The 27,184-nt window shown below is 41.9% G+C and overlaps 1 protein-coding gene across 1 annotated transcript in view; it reads left to right on the forward strand.

The window, feature by feature from the left end:
* Window positions 1-12,481: 12,481 nt before the first annotated feature.
* slc24a2 (solute carrier family 24 member 2) overlaps window positions 12,482-27,184 on the forward strand; it is a 297,402-nt gene continuing 282,699 nt past the window's right edge. Inside the window, exon 1 of the mRNA XM_068028910.1 lies at window positions 12,482-13,435. Within this exon, the coding sequence (XP_067885011.1) occupies window positions 12,482-13,435 (954 nt within the window). The remainder of the gene's footprint in view (window positions 13,436-27,184) is intronic.

The following is a 27,184-nucleotide window of genomic DNA, read 5'->3' on the forward strand; positions in this document are numbered from 1 at the left end:
AGTTCTGACTTGTGCCTTGTAGATGCTGGAAAGACTTTGGGGAGTCAGGAATTCAGTTATTCGCCACAGAATACCCAACCTCGAACCTGCTCCTATAACCATAGTATTTATGTGGCTGGTCCAGTTCAGTTTCTGGTCAATGGTGACTCTCTGGATGTTGATAGTGGGGGATTCAGTGATGGTAATACTCTTGAATATCAAAGGGAGATGGCTGGATTCTCTCTTGTTGGAGGTGGTCATTGCCTGGCACGAATGTAACTTGCCACTTATCAGCTCAAGCTTGGACATTGTCCAGGTCTTGCTGTATGCAGGCACAGACTGCTTAATTATTTGAGGACTCTGTTGCCCGTGTCTTAACTTGCACCAAGTCCCGTTTCCCTATTACCCCAGTGCTCGCTGACCTACATTGGCTCCTGGTCAAGCAACATCTTGATTTTAAAATTTTTTCCTTGTTTTCAAATCTCTCCATGTCCTCACCCCTCCCTATTTCTGTAATCTCCTCCAACTCCACATCCCACTGAAATATCTGCACTCCTCTAATTCTGGCCTCTCGAGCATCCCCAGTTTTAACTGTCTACTATTGGTGGCCGCGCCTTCAGTTGCCTAGGCCCTTAGCTCTGGAATACCCTCCCTACATTGCTCTGCCTCTCTACCTCATTTTCCTTCTTTAAGACACTCCTTATAACCTTTTTGACCCACCTGACCTGATACCTCCTTATGTGGATTGGTGTCATATTTCATCTTGTAATGCTCCTGTGAAGTGCCTTGAGAAGTTTTATTATATTTACATAGTGCCTTTTATGTAAGTAGTTGTTGAGGAATTGGGAATGAAACTGAACATGATGCAATCATCAGTGAACATCCCACTTCTGACCTTATGATTCAGGGAAGGCCATTGATGAGGCAGTTTAAAATAGCTCGGCCTCGGACACTGCCACACAGAACTCTTGCAGCGAAATCCTGCTACTGAGTTGATTGGCCTCCAAAAAACACAACTTCTTCTTTTATGCTAGACACGACTCCAGTCAGTGAAGAGTTCCCAATGACTTCAATTTTACTAGGGTTCCTTGATGCCATTTGGACAAATGCTGCATTGATGTCAAGGGCAGAGTCGCTGTTATCTCACCTCTGGAATTCAGTTCTTTTTGCATGTTTAGACTGAGCATCAGTGAGTGGTTATTGTCAAGTAAGTGCTGCTTGATAGCACTGCTGATGACAGCTTCCATCACTTTGCTGATGATGATTGAGAGTAGGTTGCTGGATAGTAATTGGTTGGATTGAATTTGTCCTGCTTTCTGTGGACAAGACATACCCGGGCAGTTTTCTATTTTGTTGGGTTGATGCCAGTGTGGTAGCTGCACTGGAACAGCTTGGCTAGAGGCACAGCTAGTTCTAAAGCATAAGTCTTCAGCACTACAGCCAGGATGTTGTCAGGGCACATAGCCTTTGCTGTGTCTGCGCTCAGCCATTCCGTCAGCAAATTGGGTTGGCTGAAGATTGTGATGCTGGGGACCTCAGGAGGAGGCTGAGATGGATCATCCACTCGGCACTTAGTCATACAGTCATTTACGGCACAGAAGAAGATCATTCGGCCCATCGAGTCCATCTTTGTGAACATGGTTGCAAACTCTTCAGCCTGGTCTTTTGCACTCATGTGCTGTGCTTTGCCTTCATTGAGGATGGGGTGTTCATGAAGCCTCTTCCTCCTCCTGTTAGTTGTATAATTGTCCATCACCATTCACCACCATTTTGGATTCAAGTTCCACTCCAGGACTTGAGCACAAAAATCAAGGCTGACACTCCAGTACAGTTCTGAGGGAGTGCTGCACTGACAGAGGTGCCGTCTTTCAGATGAGATGTAAACTGAGGCCCTGTTTGCCCCCTCAGGTGGATGTAAAAGATCCCATGACAGTATTTTGAAGAAGAGTCAGGGAGTTATCCCCGGTGTCCTTGCTAATATTTATCCCTCAATCAACATCATAAAAACACATGCTCTGGTCATTACCACATTGCTGTTTATGGATGTTTGCCGAGTGCAAATTGACTAATGCATTTCCTTCAATACAATAGTGACAACATTTTTAAAAATACTTCATTGGCTGAAAAGCACTTTGGGACATCCTGGGGTCATGAAAGGCACAATATAAATGTAAGTCTTTCTTTCACTCCGAATTGTACCAGGATTGATGTTCTAGCTTGATGGTAAAAGCAGAATGAGGGATTTGCCAGGCCATGAGGTTACAGACTGTGATGGAGTACAATCCGCTGATGGCCCAGTGTCTCATGGATGCCAGTTTTGAGCTGCCATTTAGCACTGTGGTAGTGCAACACGACACAATGGAGAGTGTCTTCAGTGTGAAGGCAGAACTTCATCTCAACAAGGTCTGTATGGTGGCCACTGCTACCCGTATTGGCATGGATAGATGCATCAATGACAGGTAGATCAGTAAGGACAAGGTCGAGGAGGTTTTTCCCTTGTAGTAGTTCTCTCACCACCTGCCGCTGGCCCAGCCTGGCAGCTATGTCCCTCATGCCTTGGCCAGCTTAATCAGTAGTGATGCTACTAAGCCACTCTGGATGATGGACATTGAAGTTCCACACAACCACCCCACCTCCCCCCACCCCCAGCTCTTGCTATCTGCAATGCTTCTTCCAAGTGGTGTGCAATATGGAGGAGTACTGATTCATCAGCTACGGGAGGACAGTAGGTTGTAATCAGCAGGAGATTTCCTTGCCTATGTTTGATGTAATGGGATCTGATAGGGTCCAGAGTCAACGTTAAGAACTCCCTCTCAACTGTGCTGCTCTTCTGGCGGCTCTGTCCTGTTGCTGGGACAGGATGCACCCAGGGATGGTGATAGAGGAGTCTGGGACATTGGCTGAAGGGTATGATTCGGAGAGTATGACTATGTCAGGCTGTTTGTTTGGCTAGTCTGTGGGACAGCTCTCCAAATGTTGGCACAAGCCCCCAGATGTTAGTGAGGAAGACTTCACTAGCTCGACTGAGCTGGGTTTGCCTTTGTCATATCTGAATCCGGTGCCAGTGTCGATGCCAGGTGGTTCATCCCGTTTTATTCTTATTACACTTTTTTGCAGTGTTTTGATACAACTGAGTGGCTTGCTAGACCATTTCAGAGGGCAGTGAAGAGTCAACCACATTGTTGTGGGTCTGGAGTCACATATGGGCCAGATCAGGTAAGGACTGCAGGTTTCCTTCCCTAAAGGACATTAGTGAATCTGTAGTTTCATGGTCACCTTTACTGATACGAGTTTTGTTTATTCCAGATTCAAAAGATTAACTGAATTTAAATTCCCCAGCTGCCGTGGTGGGATTTGGACTCATATCTCTAGATCATTAGTCCAGGCCTCTGAATTACAAGTCCAGTAACCTAAGCACTATGTTACCTTATCCACTGTTGGTGGCTTTGAATAAGTAGAACAGATGTCCCTTTATAAGCCCATTATTCTAGATATGCCAATATACTTTGCCCAGACTCTTCTCCATTGTTATGCCCTGTTATCTATTACCAGATTTTTCTGTGGTCTATTTCTCCTGAGGACTGAAATATAAATACTTTATACAATACAGCTCAAGTGCAGTATTTTTAGTTTTATCATTTTGTTGCCAATAGATGTTGGCAGTTTGATTTGCAACGGTGCTTTGCTCCTGTGTTTCTCTTATGAACGTGATATGGGACATGTAGTTTACTACTGCTTCTCTGTGATTCCTAATGGAAGGAGCAGGTGCAGTGACTGACTGAATGGTTTCACTGCCAGCCTTCTTGAATTGTGGTTGGAGTGTGGCATACATGTGCCAAGGACCCAGAAGGCCCTGCGTACAAGTCAATCAATCCCAGCACTGCCTGCCTGGTCCTAATGGTTTCTGGCACATCTAATATGACTTTCTCAGAGGCACTGATAGCCAGGTTGTGTTGTCATCGTGAGAACCAAGGTATCCTATTCTTTAATATTATATGCATGCCCCTACTGGAGGACACACCCTAAACACATCCACTAATTTGTCTGAGAGGAGAGCATTGGCTGTCCGCAGTTTATGAATTTCTACCTGAAGGAACAATCCTGCTCATACAGGAATCTCCACCTGTAGTCCAGTGCAATAGCAGGACCAGTAACTAGGCTGGATCCCCACATAGTAGGTACATGGCCAGTACCAACTTATTTTCCTCAACTGTAAACTGTGAATCATCTGCGAGTCCTCTTCTCTTTATCAACATCCTCTGCAGTGCAATGGCTGGCAGATCCTCCATTTCTGAAAAAGAATGGGAGCCCAATTCAGCAGACTGCAGAAACATGACTATTACATAGTATGTTCAGTGACGTTGCCTGAATTATGCCCGAGTGACTGTTCTTCAGTAGGATAATGCTATCTGACATAAATATTAGGTAGTGGCTGTCATCTAGGGTGAAGCCTCCAGCTTTGCCAGCCTTAATTCCTTCCATGCTTTCCCTGCAAATGAGTTCCAAACTGATCCTGTCAAATAGGGCAAGAAATCCATACTTCTTGGGTCCATTTCAAGCGCAGAAGCCTTAATGTCAGTTGAAGATCATTTTGTCCTGCAAGTAGAACCGTATTAATGCACTGAAACTGCATGAAAGCAGCAAGATTGTCCAGAATCAGCATATGTTGTGTGGCATCATGGATGTTTTTAGTGAAATGCTATCGTCCTTTAAAGTATTTACTATGTATACTGGCTTTGCAACTCTTGTTGAACATACAAATTACAACAGCTAAGCACAATAACCGACTCAGTCACTTCACAATTGCATTTTTCTAGACATTTTTATTTATGCAAGTCAGTAATTCCTCAAGTTACCTTATAGCAGTACTGCACTGGTTAACTTCCTCATATGGCTTTCATGGAGAAGCAGTTCAGGATGAGAAATTTGTCAGGTTGACATCCTTTCATATCCCTTTATGGCAGGTACATATCCGATATCTTCAATTATGTGTATTCTAACTCAGTTGGTAGTATTCTTGTCTTTGAGTCAAAGAATTATGCGCTCAAGCCCTTGCCAGGAGTTTGATCTTACAGTCTAATATAACACTGTACTGCCATACAGAGGGAGTACAACAGTGTTACAGAATCCATTCTTTAAATGAGAAGTTAAATGAAAACAGTGTCTGCCTGTTCTACTTTATTGGATGCATATTATCCTGGAACAATATTTGAAGAAGAGGAGGGACTCTTGCTGTGTTTTAGCTATTCCTCCCTCAATTAACATTGCCAAAAATAGCTTAACTATTCATTTTATCACTGTGGCATTTTGTGTGGGAAAATTGGCTACTATATTCACATAGATATCAGCTGTCAGTGCAATACAAAGTAATAAAATGTATATAAAGTGATTAGAGATGTTTCTGAGACATGATAAGGTGCTATATAAATACTTATCTTTCTTTTATATTTCCCTTGTACCCGAGTGTATTCCGTAAGTTCTTTAAGGTCATCCAACTTTCTGACATTATTTCAGGTCCATTGGGTTTGCAACAAAGCATTGACTAATTCTGTGATTTCTTCACGTCAGCTGAACCAGACACGGCTTGCGAGTCATCTTATGTCCCATAAGGGGTAACCAACCATTCTCTCACTCCTTTGATTAATGCCAAAAGCACAGAGTTGTCAATAGGCCTGATCAAATATCCTGGCATGGTGCGGGCCACATTCAGCAAAAGTCGTTAAAATAAAAATAGATGAAGATAAACTATATTGGTACTTATTTATATTCAGATTTTACTTACTGCTGCTGCTCAATTCCTCCCACCTTTTAACTTGAATTATTGCATTGACATTTGTAACAAATAATTAGGCTGAGGCCTGCCTTGGATAAAAACATGAGGACCACTTGTCACTATAGATCTTGGTCCTGCAACCACTAACTCCAGAAGTGAATTCAATTGCCTCACAACTCTGTGAAATCACTGTTCTAAATCCCTTACATTATATCTTGTAAATTTGGTGCCTCTTCTTGGCCCCACAACTTGTGGATGAGGCTACTTCTATCTACCCCATCCTTCCTAATTTTAAATATTTCTATCACATTGCACTGGAATACATCTTTAGAATATGAGAAGGATGAGTCCTACAGAAAGGGCATTGAGTCAGAATGGACCTGGGACTGAACCTTTCTGGTAAGGAACACACATGGCTTGTTTGACTTCCTATGCTCCTCATGTTATACACCACTACTGGCTGCCTTGGTGATTATTAGCTATGAGCCACATGCACAAAGCACTCTCTACTGCATAAACACCATAATCAATCCTGGATCCTCCACAGTGGGGAGGAAAACTGCATGAGGAGAAAAGAGGAATAATCCTTTCTCTCATGGCAAGCTGTGTGCTTTACTCTGTAACCTATACTGTTAAAATAAAGTACCCCCTTCTGTTTTTTTCAAGGTTTCTTTGGATGACATTTTTCCTGTTCAGACTGGCCATTGACAATGTGCCTGACCTGCCTGATAAATAACACACAAGCGCTGCATTGCACTATTGACACTGCACAACTTGGGGTCAGGTGATTAATGGTTAGGAGTAGGGTTACTTGTTAGGGCTAATGGTTAAGGTTCGGGATTAGTGGCTAGGATGAGGGGTTAGAGTTAGAAACCACTATTATCACTAGACTCATCCTTTTTTATTTCATATATCTTTTATCCTACCAGCCAAGTCACAAGACAGGCTCATGAATTGTTAATTCAGGGAACTGTCTTCTGGCCTGACCCCTGATTTCCTCCCTTCTTTCACTATATTGTTCATAGAAAAAGACATTAGGCATTAGAATTTTGACACAAGAACAGGCTGATGTCACTGTGACATCTTCATCCATTTTCCTTACCTAGAGCTGGTTTTGCCACCATGACTATTCCCCATATTGATGTCCTTTGATTCCCATTTTCCGGGGCCGGGGACGGTGGTAAAGAGAAAGAGAACTCGATAAAATGTGCTCAGAGTTACTCCACTTCCAATCACTAGATGCAGCTTGTACATTTTTAAAACTTTGTTCAAGCACCTAGTTGTCAGAAGGGAAGTACAAATGCTTCTTGTAGTCCCATTTCCACATCGAAGTTGCTCAACTGACAACTTTATTATGGGACTATGCACGATTTGCAAGTTTTAACCTTGTCCTTTCCTTTTGGCCTCCTTGTCTCGAGAGACAATGGGTAAGTGCCTAGAGGTGGTTAGTGGTTTGTGCAGCAGCACCTGGAGTGGCTATAAAGTTCTAGAGTGACAACTCTTCCACAGGCGCTGCAGGCAAAGTTGGTTGTCGGGGCTGTTACACAGTTGACTCTGTCCTTACTCTGCTGTCTCTTTTCCTGTCAACTGCTGAGTCTCTTCAACTCGCCTCTCTTCAGCCCCGCTTTTATGGCTGTCCGCCAGCTCTGGCGATCGCTGGCAACTGACTCCCATGACTTGTCAATGTCGCAGGACTTCATGTCGCGTTTGCAAATGTCTTTAAAGCGGAGACATGGACGGCCATTGGGTCTGATACCAGCTGTACAATACGTCCTTGGGGATCCTGCCATCTTCCATGTGGCTCACATGGCCAAGCCATCTCAAGCACCATTGGCTCAGTAGGGTGTATATGCTGGGGATTTTGGCTGCCTTGAGGACTTCTGCATTGGAGATATGGTCCTGCCACCTGATGCCAAGGATTCTCCGGAGACAGCGAAGATAAAATGCATTGAAACGTCACTCTTGGCTGACATATGTTGTCCAGGCCTCGCTGCTGTAGAACTAGGTACTGAGGACATAGGCTTAAAACACTCGGACTTCTGTGTTCTGTGTCAGTGCGCCATTTTCCCACACCCTCTTGGCCAGTCCGGACATAGCAGCAGACGCCTTTCCCATGCGCTTATTGATTTCTGCATCGAGAGACAGGTTACTGGTGATATTTGAGCCCATGTAGGTGAACTCTTGAACCACTTCCAGAGCGTGGTCGCCGATATTGATGGATGGAACATTCCTGACGTCCTGTCCCACGATGTTCGTTTTCTTGAGGCTGATGGTTAGGCCAAATTCATTGCAGGCAGCCACAATCCTGTCGATGAGTCTCTGCAGACACTCTTCAGTGTGAGATGTTAATGCAGCATGGTCAGCAAAGAGGAGTTCCCTGATGAGGACTTTCCTATTTTGGTCTTCGCTCTAAGACGGGTAAGGTTGAACAAGCTGCCATCCAATCTTGTGTGGAGGAAAATTCCTTCTTCTGAAGACTTCAACGCATGAGAAATCAGCATTGAGAAGAAGATCCGAAACAGTGTGGGTGTGAGAACACAGTTCTGTTTCACACCACTCAGGATGGGAAAGGGGTCTGATGAGACACCGCTATGCTCAATTGTGCCTTTCATATTGTCATGGAACGAGGTGATGATGCTTAGTAGCTTTGGTGGACATCCAATCTTTGCTAGTAGTCTGAAGAGACCATGTCTGCTGACGAGGTCAAAGGCTTTGGTGAGATCTATGAAAGCAATGGAGAGGGGCATCTGTTGTTCGCGGCATTTCTCCTGTAGCTGGCGAAGGGAGAACTGCATATCAATAGTGGATCTCTCTGCTCGAAAGCCGCACTGTGCCTCAGGATAGACACACTCAGCCAGCTTCTGGAGCCTGTTTAAAATGACTCGAGCTTTCCCCACTGTGCTGAGCAGAGAGATTCCACGGTAGTTGTTGCAGTCACCGCGGTCACCCTTGTTCTTACAGAGGGTGATGATATTGGCATCGTGCATGTCCTGTAGTACTCCTTCCTCATCCCAGCATAGGCAAAGCAGTTCATGTAGAGCTGAGAGTATAGCAAGCTTGGCACACTTGATTATTTCAGGGGTAATGCCATCCTTTCCAGGGGCTTTTCTGCTGGTTAGACAATCGATGGAGTTACTGAGCTCAGTCTCTGCCAGTCATGGACGAGCTGGACGAACAGCCAACAAAATCAGAGCTCAGTAATGCCATCGATTTAACCTCGTGATCCTGTTGAAAGTATAGGACTCTGCGTGAGAACAGGATGGGGACTCCCATGGCCGAAGAACCTGCTGACCCTCACCACTGACTGAATGCCTTCTGAAAGGACGGGAAGAAAATTTCTGGAATAAAAATCTCTCAAAAACTAAAGAGCAAATTATTTTAATCTATAGAATGTAATTCCTCATTGAAAATACATTTTATCTGGAATATTTTACAAGCAAAGATAACTTCTATTCAGTCAAAATCAGTCGCAGAAAGTTAATCATTTTTTAATAATTGACTTAAAGAATTGCATATTCAACAAGTTGGTTGGAACTGAGTGTTTCCGGAAGTATTTTATTCCAGAGATGAGAAATTATGAATAAAATACTTTATCTTTGTGAACAGGCATTGTTTCGGTTGCAGCTTAAAAGTGTCCAATTCTGTGGCACCCTTCATGACACCACCAATCCATATGTAAAAAGTAACTCCTATGGTGTTTGCTGTTTGATTCGTCGAAAGTATTTGCGTTATAAACAGCTTGCAACTAATACATCTACGACTAATTTCGTCCCTTCTCACCCGCGAACAAGATGCTTTGCAAGGTATGGTTTGCTGGGCACTAATTACACTCCCTCCCTTTCAAACGCGCGAAATACCACCTAACAAAATGCTAACAGCAATAAAAATACAAAGCTCGGATCAAACTACCGGGGAGTTGTGGAAATGCATGTCAAACATCGAACCCATGGGCTGCATCCCATGACCATCTCATCCCACATTCAAATGAAACAATTAGCTATTATTAAAACAAGCTGACTTGCAATTCATCAAATCAGCAGCATTTCTGTCGCTGCAGAATCGCTAATCACAGTTAATACAGTGTAGTCAGCAAATAAAAATAGTTTAATCACGTTAAATCTTGCCTGTATACTGCTCAGTAGTCTGTAAACGCCGTGGGAATACGCAAAACGTGCTATAAATGATGACAGATATTAACTTCTATAAACACGGTCTTGCTCATAACCAACACGCTAAAGTGATTTCCTTTTAATGATAGTTTAAACATAATTCGTAGCATACAGAATAATGCCAACATTGACAGATGGATCAATTGATCATATTTGTTTGATCGAGAAGCATTTTCCAGATGTTCTCACTATTTGACGCATTAAACGCCGAGCTTTTCCCGATGAAATATTCTGTTTAAGGGATCTCGAGTGAACCAGAACCCGTTTCGTTATCATGGTCACAGGTGAATCTGGCCGTGATGTAGCTCACTCCCAATCTCGCAAATGTCCCCTCCCCACTGCAAATCAGCACTTTTAACAATCCTTTATCTAAAAAGCGTTGTGTATTCAAATATGCCGCGTTCGTAACCATGACTACTTTTCCACGGCAAAGATTAATCCGAGGACAGTGCAGATAGATTCTTGCTTACCCGATGCTTTCTTTACCCTCGGATTTGCCCCCTTTTGAATCAAAAAAAGCCAAGTGGCTAAAGTAAATTTATTATTTCGAAAGATGTTCACGTGGTACACCAGCGTCTTCTGGTAAGATTATGGCGCTCTGTCTCTCTGGTCTCTTGAGAATGAGATCTGCTGGTGAAGGAGGATGAGGCTGACTTATAATAATGTGCGTGTGTGTGAATCCTGCCTGCAGTCAGTCTCCCGGAGCTCTTCCTGATGGCTGGACAGCAGCGGTTCAGTCAGAAGAGGAGAGAGGACAGGAGTCCGCGCTTGAACTCTGCTTGTTGCCACGGTAAGATTTATTTTAGTGTAAGTATCTGCGAAATGTACATAATTGCATATAAATATAAACAAAATCCTTGATTTAAGGATGTTGTTGTGCCTTTTACAATTTTTAAAAAATTGCAACAGAATCAAATCACGATTTAAAACAGATTGTTTTCACTTGCGGTCCTCTACAAAGATGCAGAACAGAGAACAGGAGAAAATTTGCAAATGTTAAAAAAAAAATTGGGAGTCGGCGAGCAGCGCTATTGATATGAGCCTCTGAGCTATTCAAAGCAAGGATTTGTACTGACTCCCCCCGACCGCAGAAAAGATCAGTATGTCGAGTTCCAACCTTTCACCAAAAAGCTTCCTGTGAAGTAATGTTGTATGGAAGGCATACAGTTCGCTTTATATCTCTGCCATTTACCTGTCTCCTGGAGTAGACGAGCATTTCCATTACATCCTTCAGGTTGTACCTTCAGTTACCCTTCAAGCTGCGGACTCCGCTCTGCTTTCAGACACCAAACTGTTTCTTGAATAATCGTCCCGCAGTGAATCAGAGCAATATTTCTGATTATTCGTGGTTTGATTTGTACCTCCTCTACTCTTCTGATTTTTCGTCAGACAAAATGGCAAGAAGCTTTCCTTATAATGTGATGTAATTTAAAACTATAATCAGTTCGCTCCTAATGGTTAGAAGCAAATGTGAACTGAACACAAAATAAAATCACTCATTGCAATAGTTAGTGTTCAATGCCTCCGGTTGTTATTTTCTGCCCGTATTAACTCAATGACGCCGAAATTGAGATGTTTTTGTTTCCAAGGAAGGATTACAAGTTTTTTTTCAAGTCTAAAGGGATAATGAACTTGCGTTTCGCAGACTGCAGTATCTCTTGATATCTTGCCCATGTGTTCATTCTTAAATAAAAGCAAAATACTGCGGATGCTGGAAATCTGAAACAAAAACAAGAAATGCTGGAATCACTCAGCAGGTCTGGCAGCATCTGTGGAAAGAGAAGCAGAGTTAACGTTTCGGGTCAGTGACCCTTCGGAACTCGGGTTCCGAAGAAGGGTCACTGACCCGAAACGTTAACTCTGCTTCTCTTTCCACAGATGCTGCCAGACCCGCTGAGTGATTCCAGCATTTCTTGTTTTTGTTCATTCTTAAATCCTTGGGCTGAAACAATTAGAGTTAACCGACCTATAAAGGCCATTGCAGTGGATCCTGATCTCATCCAACCTCCTCATACTGTATTTACCAGCAGAGGTCACTGGACTGTGATTAAAGGCCAGAACCTTGGCTGGGTTTTTCCCTCCTCCTCTTTCCCCTCCCTGTTCTGTTTGTATGGCTTAGTCGTACACGGGAGGCTGACTTTACCCGGAGCACCAGGGAGTCAGACTGCAGACGTTGTAGCTCCAGGTAATGTAGAATAGAAAAACCCTTTTGTATTTTGTTAAAGTAAATTCTAGCATTATATTTAATTCACGTGTGCTGTGTCAAAACTGGCTAGCTATGCAACAACTGCTTTTTTCAATTGAAACTCAATGTGTATAGACTGGAATTAAGTAATCTCTTCATATTCAGTATTGCCTTATTTCCACAGGATATTGAAGCTCCCATCAGTTCCACCAGGGGAAGAATTCATTTTTAAAGTACATTGAGTTGTCTTTCAGACTTTTTTCTTCCCGCCTCCGTCCCCACCCCCGCAACGTCATGAAGACGAATAGTGTATGAAGAATTCTATTACAATCAGTTAAGATTAAAAAGGAATAGAAAATCCCATTTAAGTTAAGAATGAGGCCAGCCATGGGTTCGAAGAGCTGCAAGACTGAAGCTGTGGAGCCAGGTCTTTGCTGGACAGGACAGCAACTTGCTCCCGCGGGTCGAGCCTTCAGAAAGCACAAGCAGCACGGCATGAGGAAACTGAGACTGTCGCGAATTGTAGGGGTTTCCCTTGGTTTAATGGCTCTCTACGCGTGTTCCCTCTTAGTCAGTGCCTTCGCCTGGACGTCAGCCAACCCAGAAAACCCACAGGTTAAACGCAGAACTCTACTGGGTTTTGAGGAAAATCTGAAATTTTCTAAGATTCAAAATTATACCTCCAAATCCGACCTTACTTTAAAGTACGAAGTGCGGGCAGCCGCCACCTCCGTCAATAATGAGACCGTTGGCGAATATCCTCGAGATATCTTTACACTGGCGGAAAGAAGAAAAGGAGCGATCATCTTCCACATCTTAGGCATGATTTACATGTTCATAGCCTTAGCCATAGTGTGTGATGAATTTTTTGTACCCTCATTGACCGTTATCATTGATAAGCTGCAAATATCGGATGATGTGGCAGGGGCGACTTTTATGGCTGCTGGTGGGTCAGCCCCAGAACTCTTCACTTCTTTAATAGGAGTTTTTATATCTCGGAGCAATGTTGGGATTGGGACCATAGTGGGCTCTGCGGTCTTCAACATCCTGTTTGTAATTGGGATGTGTGCTGTATTCTCCAAAGAAATTCTGCGCCTCACCTGGTGGCCACTCTTCAGAGATGTGTCCTTTTATATTATTGACCTGATATTGCTTATAGTTTTCTTCCGGAGTAATACCATCGTTTGGTGGGAGAGTGTCATTTTGTTGTCTGCCTATGGATGCTATGTGATCTTCATGAAGTTCAACCGTACGATTGAATTATGGGTGAAAAAGAAATTAAGCAGGAACAAAGTGGTGGAGGCAACAGCAACAGATGCCGATGAAAAGGTACATGAAGTTTTATTTTTAAATTGATTAGAGCAGAGTTAAAGAATTTCCCTCTCCCATGCCAATGGGCCTTGTGTGCTAGCTATACCTACTGATATGGATTTTGAGGAGAGCAAGACTGGACTTTCAGAATTAAAAGATTTGGCAATTAATGAAGAGCAAGTGTTACACTGGGAATGAGCCTCAATTTATATCCCTGCCAATACATAATGTAATATGCCAGTGGTTTCACTTTTTTGAGTGGAGCACATTTTACATGTCAAATGGTCTATTGATGGATTAAATCCTTGGCGATAGTGTGAGATAAGTGCTATATTCAGTCTATGTTCTGCAACAGATTAAGCTGGCAGCAGACTTGCCATATCTCTTTCATAAAATCTGACCAGCTGTAAATTCAATGCTTGGATTTAGGCACATTGATTTGCATCATTAAAAGCACAACAGCAGTACTAGTGCTGCAGTTTCAACCAGTTATTGTTTATACTTAGTAGGGGCCCAAAAAATGAGATGAGCTCTGAATAATTAGCTACAATTCCCAGCCACGTTTTTTTTTAAAAAGCATAGGTTGACTGGTCATCATTACAATTTACCCAGTTTACTACTTTAGGATAGATACACACAGCATTTGAGAAATCCAAAAGTAATTTTTAAAATCTGAATAATGCAGACAGAATATTAGTACATGGTACTTATTGACCTTTCAGAGACCACAATATTGGTTGGTATGGAAAATGTCAAAAAGCACACTGGTATGGTGGAGAGTGATCAATTTCCAGCTAAGGCACATTGTTGAAGCAGGTTAGATGAAGATTTACTGTCTTGTCTATTGTGTTATGCCTGACACAGTGCTTGATCCTAATTTTGGTTTGCCAAAATGTTCTAATTTCTAGCACTGAGCACCTAATTCAGATTTATTATTAATCCAATGTATTAAATGTATTTTTCAGTTTACATTTCTTCCATTTTTAAAATACAAACTAATGTCTTGATAGTTATGCACTTAGGATCAATCAGTAGATTTTTTTTTTTAATTACAAAACTTCCATGGAATGAGACCTGATCAGGTTGGAACAATTTATATGTAGAATGTTTTTATAGAAACCAACAGTTTGAGATGCACAGGGCACATGATAGTTACTACACCCTGCCAGAGAAGGCAAGTCAGTGTTTCTATTGGATTTTTGTTTTACAAATATTTTAATCTTTTTGGGAAGGATAGCATTATTAATGTTTTTTGCCCTTTTTGATCCCTGCACTCCAGGCTTTGACTCTCCTCCAGGTTTTTGTCAATATTACAGTTTTGAGATGCAGGAGATTCCTTGCAATTTTTCCTTCCCTTTTTGAAGGGATACTTGTTCCCTGCTTACAAACTTGCCACAACAATGTGGTTGAGATTGATAAGCTGGAGAATCGTGGGGGTGAAGCCACATTTTGCCGCAATGCATCAGAGCTTTGAAACATTGGTGAAGCTTCTATACTTATTCATTTTGTAGTAAAAGGCTTTGCTAATGAAGGAATTCTGTGCTGACTCCAATCAAACAGCTAGAGCTTACTCAGTGTAATGTGTATCAATATGGCCCTTGCTCACCTCCTGAGAATTTGAGCCTTTGCACTGTAGTCAGTGTTTCTACAATGATGCAATCAAGATTTGGAACTTTGTGAGGGTGATACAACATATAGGTGACCAGATTAAATGCAGCAACTCGAGCTTTGAGCGTCACAGCATATGCAATGTAAGTTTTGGAGAAAATGGGGCCTCTGTACAGTAACATAATCTGGCATGAGTGAGGTGATATTATTTAATGCATGTTACTTGCACTGCCTAAGTGCTGGGGCCATGTTAAATATTCAGCTGAGATAGGCTGACTTTGTGGAGGTTGCAGTATGAACCTTGGTTTTGACATCAGCAAGAACTATGAAGATGAGAAAGGTCAGACAAAGATTGAGGTGGGGGAATAGATTTTGAAATTAATAGCTTTCCCGAGGTCAATGAACTAATGTGTGAGACACTGTTAGCTGTTACACGTGTTTATATATTTAGAGGGCTTTCTGTTGATCGATCACGCTTGTGGGAAACTGTATGCTTAAACATCCATGATGGAATTTGACGAGCAACTTTTTTTGCAGTTTTAGAAATCCAAGGAATAAAAATCGCACAATATTTGAATGCATTTAATATGGACCAATTAAACTTATTTGTGGTATGTATAATTATAAAGGTTGTGCTGAAATACTAAAATGTTCTCTTGGGGGAATTGCAGATATGACTGACAATTTATCAACTTCATCTGTTCAGAAGGGATTTTGGTTTTTGGTTCTAAGTGATTAATGCCCTGAAGCAAGCACAGAATGAGTAGCATGAATCTCAAGGCTACTAGTTAGAACTTAGCGATCAAAATTAATTTAGTACTGGTACCAATCTACACTTTTTCAAATTCTAGAAATGCTGGAAATACTCAGGTCTGGCAGCATCTGTGGAGAGAAGCAGAGTTAATGTTTCAGGTCAGTGACCTTTCATCAGAACTGGCAAAGGTTAGAAGGTTTGAAGCAAATAAAGTGGGGGTGTGGCAAGAGATAACAAAAGGAAAGATGTTGCTAGGACAAGGTCACTGAGAATAACTGACAAGAAGGTCATGGAGCAAAGGCAAATGGTATGTTAATGGTGTGATGAAAGACAAAGCGTTAGTGCAGAGAGGGTGTTAATTGGCAGAAAAACGAACAGCCAGGGCCCAAAGCACAAACATGAAAAAAAACAGTGGGCAGGCAGATGGTTTTAAAAAAAAAAATAACTTAAATTAAAAAAGGGAGGCCTGTCATGCTCTGAAATTATTGATCTCAATGTTCAGTCCAGCAGGCTGTAGTGTGCCTAATCAGCAAATGAGATGCTGTTCCTCGAGCTTGCGTTGGTGTTCACTGGAACACTGCAGTTAGCCGAGGACAGATATGTGGGCATGAGAACAGGGAGGTGTGTTGAAATGGCAAGCAACTGGAAGCTCGGGGTCATGCTTTCGGACTGAGCAGAGGTGTTCCGCAAAGCGGGCACCCAATCTGCGTTTGGTCTCCCCAATGTAGAGGAGACCACATTGTGAGCATGTTTGTGCTTTGGGCCAGGGCTGTTCATTTTTCTGTCCATTAAAACCCTTTCTGCACTCACGCTTTGTCTTTTAGCACACCATTAACATACCGTTTGCCTTTGCTCCGTGATCTTATTGTCAGTTATTCTCTGTGACCCTGTCCTATCAACACCTTCCCTTTTGTCAACTCTTTCCCCACCCCTGCTTTATTTGCTTCAAACCTATTACATTTCTAACCTTTGCCAGTTCTGATGAAGGATCACTGACCTGAAACGTTAACTCTGCTTCTCGCTCCACAGATTCTACCAGACCTGCTGAGTACTTCCAGTATTTCTTGTTTTTATTTCAGATTTCCAGCATCTGCAGCATTTTGCTTTTATTTTCAAATTCTGTGTGTTTTGTTTATAATTTTGTTTTCCACTTTCAAATGTTTTTTAAAACCAAAAATGTCTTGCTGCTCAATTACATTGTCCATTATTGGCTGAACATTTCTCTTGACAATTAGATTTGTAATATGCTGCTGGACGATAGTTAAATCATTATTAGGACTAAAATTGTTTGCAAAAGCTTGGGTCATTTTGGGCATGCAGGGTGATAAACTAGAGAGAAACTCGCTGTTCACAGTACATTGCAAGGCAGAGGCACATCCAGATCTTCAGTATGCACACTAAAAACCACAAGAATAAAGGTATGCTTTATCAACATGATCACATGGTGTACTTTTCGTGTACATAATTAAGGATTACTTTTTTTGCTGGCAGGAGCAGCAATGAGTAACAGACATGATTAACAGATCAGATGATTTTGACATAAAAACGCAATTCTGGAAACACTCAGGTGAGGCAGCACGTCTGGACAGAGAAACAGAGGTCATAGTTCAGAGTTCTAATGAAAGGTCACTAACCTGAAATGTTAACTCTTTCTTCATAGATGCTGCCTGACCTGCTGAGTGTTTCCAGAATTGTGTTTATTTCAGATTTGCAGCATTTGCAGTGTTTCATTACAAGTATTATCAAACCATTTGAGCATCAGGATTTATTTTATTTGACTTGTGCATCAGGAAGCTCCATATCAGGAAGATAAAGGTTCTCTTAGGTCATGTCTGAAGCATTACCCTGTCTCTAATGTTTCAGAAATAAAAACAAGAAATGCTGGAACCACTCAGCAGGTCTGGCAGCATCTGTGAAAAGAGAAGCAGAGTTAACATTTCGGGTCAGTGACCCTTCTTCGGGTTTCAGGTCCTGACTAAGCCACTGTGCATTTTGTATTTTTCTTTTGCATTCCAGCAATTCCTTCTCGGTGTTTGGCTTTAAATATGTTTAGTTTAGTTTAGAGATACAGCACTGAAACAGGCCCTTCGGCCCACCGAGTCTGTGCCGACCATCAGCCACCCATTTATACTAATCCTACACTAATTCCATATTCCTACCACATCCCCACCTGTCCCTATATTCCCCTACCACCTACCTATACTAGGGGCAATTTATAATGGCCAATTTACCTATCAACCTGCAAGTCTTTGGCAAGTGGGAGGAAACCAGAGCACCCGGAGGAAACCCACGCAGACACGGGGAGAACTTGCAAACTCCGCACAGGCAGTACCCAGAATTGAACCTGAGTCGCTGGAGCTGTGAGGCTGCGGTGCTAACCACTGCGCCACTGTGCCACCCAGTATGTTATACTGAGGACAAGAGCCTAGAATTTTCTCAGTTACATCGCTGTTGCACCTCTTTTTTTGGTGGGGACGAGTTTTAAGTATCTGTTGGTGGCTTCGATAGGGAAATATATTCCCCATCACTCGAGACTTGCATTTTTAAAATGGGCATTCATTTATAATGGCCAAAAAACAATCCATTTACATTATCCATTTCAACATTACCAGTTATAGTGTCTTTGCTCCATTAAATTTTGGGCAAAAATAGTTGAATAGCTCTGCTTGCTCATTAGTTTAAAGAACCTCATCGAGGCAGATTTCATTTCAATATTTTATATTTTCAGATGAGACTCCTCCATTAAAACTGATGACTCTGCAGGAGATTTTCTTCCCCATTAAGGACTGACCATTTCAGTGAATTTGTGCCCTGCAGTCCTGCTATAATAAATGGCCCAGATTTGAAAACCTATCCAGTCATCATAAACCTCTTCAACACTGGGATATTTTTTGGTTACATTTAACTCCTGTTTTATTGATGTTTCAGTTATCTTTAGTACAGTGTGAATTTTAACTGGCCTCTTTGGCGGCCTTTAAAACTGTAAAATTAAAATTTTGCTCCGCAGCCATTTAGCCAGCTAACTGGAACAATTTTTTTAATGCAACTGCATTTTGCAGGCCGTTGCATATAGTGGGCAAATCACATTGAGCATACACCCTAGTCATAAAGCAATGGGGACTGGACACAAGATTTCTAGTCTATTTGCATTTCCATTGGTTTCAACTATCTAGAAACATCTGTGTGTAGGCTTTTAAAACATAGTTTAGCCTGCAGTCTTCAGGAGAAAAATTCCCATTCTTTTGTCTCCCTCATGCTCTCTGAATCACCTCGTGCCACATCCTCACAAATCCGACCTAATTCCTTCCAGTTGGAGTATCTAAACTGGCTTATGGGAGTGAAGGAACGTGTGCCTATGGGTGTGAATTGGATGGGGTTGGGGCTGAAGAACACTGGGCTGGATGTTTGTGAAGGACTCCTGGGCTTGAGTTCATTTCCCTCTTTACCTCCTTATTACCCATAAAGAGAGTGGCAAGTAACATTCACACCACACAAGTGCCAGTGCCCATCTCAAACAAGGGAGAATCTACTCCTGTCCCTGTGCTGTTCAATGGCATTACCATTGCTGAATCCCCCATTATCAACATCCTGGGGGTTGCCATTGACCAGAAGGTGAACTGAACCGGCCATATAAATGCTGTGGCTACAAAAGCAGGTCAGAGGCTAGGAATTCTGTGGCGCGTTAACTCGCCTCCTGTCTCCCCAATGCCTGTCTGCCATCTACAAGGCACAAGTCAGGAATGTGATGGAATACTCTCCACTTGCTTGGATGGGTGCATCTCCAACAACACTCAAGCAGCTTGACCCCATCCGGAACAAAGCAGCCTGGATGATTGGCACCTCATCCACCACCTTCAACATTCACTCCCTTTATCACTGCCGCACCGTGGCAGCAGCGTGTACCATCTACAAGATGCATTGCAGCAACTTGCCAAGGCTCCTTCGATAGCACCTTCCAAACTCGTGATCTTTGTCATTAAGAAAGATAAGGGCAGCAGGTGCATGGGAATACCACCGCCTGCAAGTTTCCCTCCAAGCCACATACCATCCTGACTTGGAACTATATCACTGTTCCTTCACTGTCGCTGGCTCAAAATCCTGGAACACCCTAACAGCACTGTTGGCGTATCTACACCCCAAGGACTGCAGCGGTTCAGGAAGGAAGCTCATCGCCACCTTCAAGGGCAGTTGGGGATGGGCAATAACTGTCGGCCTAGCCAGCAATGCCCGCATCCCATGAATGAATATTAAAAGAAAAAGGTGTCGTTTTTCCTTCTCGTTCCTTTATCCATGGAAGCAGCCTCCTCCTCTAAAGGAGATGCTAAATTTCATTCCAATCAAGCCCCTCAAAGAAAGAAGTGCCTTGCATATATGCCTAAAAGGGTGGTGGAAGCAGATTCAATAGTAACTTCCAAAAACAATTTTGATAAATACTCAAAAAGGAAAACAATTGCATAGTTATGGGGGAAGAATAGGGAAGTAGGATTAATTGGATAGCTGTTTCAAAGAGCTAGGACAGGCACAATGGACCAGTGGGCACCTCATGTGAAATGTGGAATTCTCTCCCTCAAACGTCTGTGGATGCTGTGACAACTGAAACTTTCAAGACTGATTTTTTTTTTTGTTTTGTTTCGGCAAATATGCTGATGGGTATGGAGTTGAGGTACAGATCGAACACGATCTAATCAAATAGTGGAGACGGATTGAGGAACTGAATGGTCTGCTCCTGTTCTAATTATGTTTCAATTTGTTTTATTAATATACAATAAACTAAATGATGAGTAAAAACAATCCTGGAGTGGGTATTCTAAGCACAAAGTCCAACCCCCAGTTGTGTGTTGCTGGTCCATCAGTATGTTAAATAGTATTCACTCTGAGTTTTTACTTCGTGTTAATTGGGATATCAATCAATCTGTTTTCACTAGTAGACTAGCTCTGGAAGAATGTGTGTTGTTTCTGTGTTCTGTCCAATGATCTAGGCATGCTCTTTTTTTTTTGGAAGAAGGTGTGGTCTGATTTATTTAAAGGAACATGTATGCATTTTGGAGTGAGAGGTTCATCGTGCCTCTACCACCCTCTCCTCCTCCTGCCACTGGCTGAGTGGAAACTGCTGACACACCTGTTTTCTAAATAGTCACTGCTGGATTTCTTACATCGGGTGATTATCCCCTGTAACTGCCTATGGATAAAGGGCCACCTGATTTTGGTAAGGAACTCTTGCCTGCTTGCTCCCTCAATAACTTGGGGCTCGACTGCAGGTGACTACAAGAATGACACTTGCTCCATTGTCCACTACAGTGATGATAGAGGAGCATTGCTGTGTACTCTGACAGCTACTACAAACTACTCATGGAGTCAAAGGCATTTGCAAGTGCCTTTTGCTCCTATAAGATTTTGTATTTGGGTGGGATGTTGACTCGCCTTTGACCCACAAGGTACAGACTTTGGTATTCTTAAATCAAGATTGAGAGTTTATTAAGCACAACAAGAATATACAGCAACACTTAACCAATGGCAGTAGTTATACAGCAAAGTGTCCTCTATTGCTTCCTGAGCTGCTGTGGCACAGTCTTCTCTCTTGGGGTATTCTGTTTAATGTAGGGTGGTCTCTTCGAATTGGTGCACCCCAGTGTGTCTCAGCTGCTTTCATTTATGCCCCCCTTCTGAGGGCTCCTTCCTTCCATATTAGGTTACATTCCACCTTAATGCTTTCGATAAGTCAAGTATGACCTCACCACCTATACATTGTCTCTGTAAATAGCTTGATGGCCTAAGTCATTGCCACACAATGGGGAATGTTTGCTATCCCCATCAACAATACAGTCATGAATGGTCTCCAAATACCTAGACTTGTATTTCCATCCTCGTGAGGTCTACAAGTCTATCACTTATTGTGACTGAGTTTGTCTTAATTGAAATGCAGTAAGGTAGTTATCAAGATATCCTGTCTCATAGCAAAGCCATTTCTGCTATTACTGTAAACACTGTCTTCCACCATCTCTCCAATACAGCATACAAATATAACATGATTCCAAACAAAAGGTCCATAACTTAATTCTAATATACATTGATAAATATACAAGGTATAACTATTCCTGAGCATAACTGCAACATCATTTAAAATCATTCTACTTTAAAACATAGTGCCTCATGTGAATTGTATCAGGCCATAACTTGCATAGATTCATGTAACAGATTAAACATGGCAGTTGTTGACCCCTTAGTTCCTACACTCCTGCATTGACACCTGTCTGCAAACCAGACTGGTAGAATACTAGTACTTACAGATCTTTGTCCATTCTTGCCATCCTTACTTGCTCCTCCTGATGTGCTTTATTTCTTAACTGAAAGCTTGAGGTGTGTGGATGGGGTCAAGCCACTACTTCCTCACATATCACTTTGGGAGCAACTGACCGCAAAAGAAAACTTGAAGAAAATATTTTACCATGTATCCCAAAGCAGTGACTTCTAAGACAATAGAATTATGTACACTTAGCAAATCATACCACAGATTAACAGGCATTGCCAGTATAAAGGATCATAGAAAATAGAAGAAACTTGCTAGATGGCAACGTGACTATGCCAAACTCTCACTCCTGCCAAATGCTTCTACCAATTTGCAAGTGCTGACTCCTTAAGGTGATGTGTAGCGTTAATATTGGTCCACCTCCAGTCCTGGCTCTTTCCTTAGGATTTATATCCTGGCAGAGTAGATAAAATTGCACCCTCTCCTCTCCTCTGTCCCACCCCCCAAAAAAAAAGTTAGCCCTGAGGATATCGCCCCTGTACGGAGTGGTTTTCAGAGCGAGTTTTTTTTTTTACTGTTGACCTGTCGAGCTCTGAATGTGGAGCTATTGATCCTTACTGCAAATGTGCCCTGTAGCTTCTTTGAAATAAAATGTGTTGCAAAAAGGAATATGATGCAATAAATGGACAGTTATATTGAAGGGAGAGTTGGAACATATGCAGAACCCCCCCACCCCAATGAACGTGGGGAGTGGTTTAAATTGGAAAGTTGTTCCAGGATAGCCCACAATGCTAGCACAGATACTCATGTCACAGGTGTATAGAACTCAAATTCTGCCAGGGCTAGTATGTAGAAAAATAAAGTATAAAATTGTTTTAGAAATGGCAATCCCATAGCATTTTATAAATCTGTTTTTAACAACCGGTACAATTCTATGAAGTAGCTATGGCAAAGTTAAAGGTGATGCAGGAACAGCTTTTTAAATAATTTTCTCTTGTCTGGACTCTCCCATTCACCTCCATCTGCCATGTACTATTCTGCAGCTGAAAAGGGGCAGACAAAATGCTCCCAGGCAACAGCAACTTGCATTTATAGTGCGCCTTTAATGTGCTAAAACATCCTAAGGCGTTTCACAGGAGCTTATCAAACAAAATTTTACACTGAGCCACATAAGATAATAGGTGACAAAAAACCTGGTCAAAGAGGTAATTTTTAAGGAGCATCTTAAAGGAGAGGGAGTGAGGTGGGAAGGGAGGGAATTGTAGGGCTGAAGGCATGGCTACCAGTGATTGAGCGATTTTTAAACTCAAGGATGTATGAGAGGTCAGAATTGGAAGAGCAGAGATTTCAGAGGGTTGTGGGCTGGAAGAGGTTAGAAATACCAAGAGGAGTGAGACCATGGAGGAATTTGAAAATAAATATTACAAAAATTGAGCATTGCTGAACTGGCAGCCAATATAGGTCAGTGAGGACATGGGTGTATGGGTCTTGGTATGTGTTAGGATGAGTTCAAATTTATGGAGGGTGAAAGTTGGGAGGCTGGCCAGGAGAGCATTGGGATAATCAAGGTTAGAGGTAACCACTTTCATCACTGCTCTATAAATGCTAACTAAGGTGTGTACAGGAACGGAATGTGTTGACTCATCTAATTCTTCCCTTTCTCTTTGTGCACATGTTTATTCTGATGTCCCTGCTGTTAACTTGTCTTCGATCTTCTGTAGGTAAAAATATCTCCCCTTCACTTCAGTAAATTCATCTGCTATCTATAACTCTTCTAACCTTGAGAAATAACTAGAATTTACTATGCTGCAAAAGTTAAAAAATTAATTCCAATTTCCCCTCTATTGTAAAGAATGACTTCTTGCCAAATCAGGCCAGCACTAATGTCAAATCTACTACTACTTAATGGCTTTGACAACTTAACAATCAGCCTAACATTATCCCTGATTGTCCCAGTATTTCAGCTAATCTCTTGGACCTTTTCCTCACCTACCTTAGCTCTTACACCAGATCTATCTTAACACTTAATTACTGCCTTTATATGTGTTTGTTACATAATACTTTGCAACATAACATGCCCTGAAACTACTCCCACTTCATTTGTACATCCTTGAGGATGTTGCCTTTCCTTAGTATAACTGCATGGAATATTTTTATTATCTTGCCTCCATCAGATCTAGTACTGTATCCTGGCAGAACCAAACCTATCACAATTGGGGCAAGAATCTCCTCCCTGAGAGGTTCATTGCGCAGGGCAGGCTGAGTTGGAGACCTCTTCTTTGTATAGGCCTAACTGATTTTCAGAAGAGCTTCTGTTTTAATTGCATGATCTTGTCCTCATTGTTAACCACAGAATGTGAATTTAGAAGAAATCAGAGGCATTCGCCCCTCAGAGGATATGTTTTCACTTTAAATGGTGTGACTGATGTTGCAATCCTCAAAGATAACTTTGCTTTCTATAGCTTGCCCATATGCTTTGAAAAATAAATAAGATATTAGCCTTGAGATGTTACTGTGGCAAAACATGATATGCAATTGGACCGTCTATGGTAATGTTCATAGTTATTGACGTTAGTGGAAAAGTAAATTGGGCAAGGTGTAGTGGGTAGCTGAACCATTACCACACATTTTCCACCAATGGCAAAAGTTAAAACCAACTCTCAATTGTTGCAACTGGGCACATCCTCAATGTGATAGCTACTTGACCCTCAAATCAGAAGAATATGTTCTGGGCATGTCTAGCAGGTCACTGAACTAATCGATTGAGTTTGTTTTATGGTAAGGAGGCATTACCACAATGTAATATACTACAATGCGGGCTCCCACATGCTAGTTAGTATATCGGTATGTTAACTAAAATGTAGCTGTTCCATCAGTAAATAAGTGGAGAAGTACAGTAAAGTTGCTGATGTAGTTTATAATTTCAAATTATTTCAGCTGTAACCCTCATCTGGTCAGGCAGTGGGTAGATGCAAATAGGATTTTCACCAGACCAGTGCTTCCTCCATGACCTGTCCCTGTTCTCCCTAGTGCACAGGTGCAGAACATGATCCTACTCTCAAGTGGTCAGTCACTTGAACATTGGGGGCTGCCTTCCCATGTTTGTTCTTTTCTAATCACATTGCATGCTATTTCTGTGCGGCTTTACTGTTACACTAAGTGATTCAAATCTCAGCCGATTAACAGATCCGTATATGTTTGCTTTTCTTTTGAAATAGTAAGAAGTACAAGGGAGCAATTCTAACAGATTCTGTTACAATTGCTATGCATCCTGGAATCTTAATAGTTACTATTTGTAAACTTGTACATTTCTAAAACAAGAGAAAGATACAAGATCTGACAATTATGTTTAATACTTAATTTTAAATCCTATTTAATCTAAATTCCCACTTAATCCTATCCTATTTACAGTTTGAGATATCATTGGCAATTGACCCGAACTAATTGTTTTAGCTGTGACTTTTGTCACATGATGTGTTGGCTTAGTTTCGAGTTTCAAAAGTTGTTGCTAGATAGTTTTTTTTTTAAGGTATGGATGAAATTGCATGATGTGCAGGTATTACCATGAACAACAACTTGCATTTCATGTAGAGACATTGTCCCACGACAGAGGAGAAATCAATACTGAGCAATAATCGTAGAATGAGAGCTGGCCAAAAGCGTGAATGAAAGATGGGTTTTGAGGAGGCTTTTGAAAGGGGTAGAAAAATTGATCAAAGTTTCACAGAAGGTTGAGCTGTTAAAAGCTGTGCTGTTGATGTTGGAGTGAAGAGTGGGTGGAATGCATAATAGGCTAGAATTGGAGGTTACAAAAGTAAGGCGAAGCAAGGCCATGGAGGAACATATCAGTGAGGATTTTGAATTTGGTGTTTGGGAACCAGCAGTCAACAGCGATAAGTGGGCATAGATGGAGGAATGGAACTTGATGTGGCTGGCACTTTTTGACAAACTGGCATGTGTGAAAAAGCTCTGGCCAGTGAGGAGGATGTTAGAGACATCTGTTCTAGGAGCAATGGAAGTTGGGTCAAAAGCAGGTGATGTGATGTTGTCGAGGTGGAACCAAGTGGCCTCAGTATTTGAGGTTTGAAACTCCTCCAAATAAAAAATGACAATGTGGTTGCAAAGCATCTAGTTCAATCCCAACAAGCTGTCTAGGAGGTAAATGGGGCACCCACAGTATTTTGCTTTTATTAAAGTATACCATGTATTTGAATTAATGCTCCGTTATTCAGAAGGCAGTTAAATTTATTAAGTTCACATTTCTAAAAAGCGAAAACTGGCATTGTGACAAAATTGGTGTTTTGAGCATGTTAAAACTGTAGTTGCTGGGGTATAGATCAGAACAGAGGCCCTGTCTAAATGGAAAGGGGAGAAAATGAATTGAGTCCTTCTGGGGTTTTCAGTTGGCTGAGAATGCTGCTGAGCAACTTAGAGGGGTGGATTTTCATTTTGACCACCTGGGCAGTAATCTAATGAAGCAGGTTACCTGCCTTTTTATAGGGCATGCATGTTGGAAATCAATGGATGAAAATCAGACAGGGTGCATAATGGATGGGCAATCTGCTCTGCCAGATTACCATTCATTAGTTAAAACAAAAATCTACACTCTGCTTGTGACTTTTTTTATTAATCACAAACTTTCAAGTACCATAACGCCCAACAATTTTGAGCCAGTAATATTTGATAAGTACTTTAGTGTTCCAACAACCTTTTTTAAGCTTTTGAAGCTGTGGTGCCTACAGCATTGTCTGGGTCCTGCTCACTTACCAGGGGTATCTGGCTTTGACCTGTCTCCTCTCCCACTAAGGTCATCTTTTATATTGTGCCCCGTCATTGGCTCTCATTTGTACCTCGACCAACTCTTTTCCGCTGTTCTGCAGTATCTATGTAGTTCTAATGCTCGCTCTTTGTTCACTCCCTTGCTCTTTTTCTCTTTCTTTGTTCTTGCTCGCTCTCTTTCGCACCACTGTTCCTTTCATTCTACTTCTCTATCTGGCACTGGCATTCCTTCACTCAGTCACTCTGAGTAGCATGTTCTGTGCTGTTCCTAATGATTTAAGTAAACTTACTGGAATTTCTTTTCGGCTGTGACTCCTGGGATTTTGCATTTGTAGGCAGTAGGTTTACATACTAGGAATCATTACAATGGCCAGGGTTC

Source organism: Heterodontus francisci, chromosome 4, assembly GCF_036365525.1.
Source record: "Heterodontus francisci isolate sHetFra1 chromosome 4, sHetFra1.hap1, whole genome shotgun sequence".
In the NCBI taxonomy this organism is placed as follows: Eukaryota; Metazoa; Chordata; class Chondrichthyes; order Heterodontiformes; family Heterodontidae; genus Heterodontus; species Heterodontus francisci.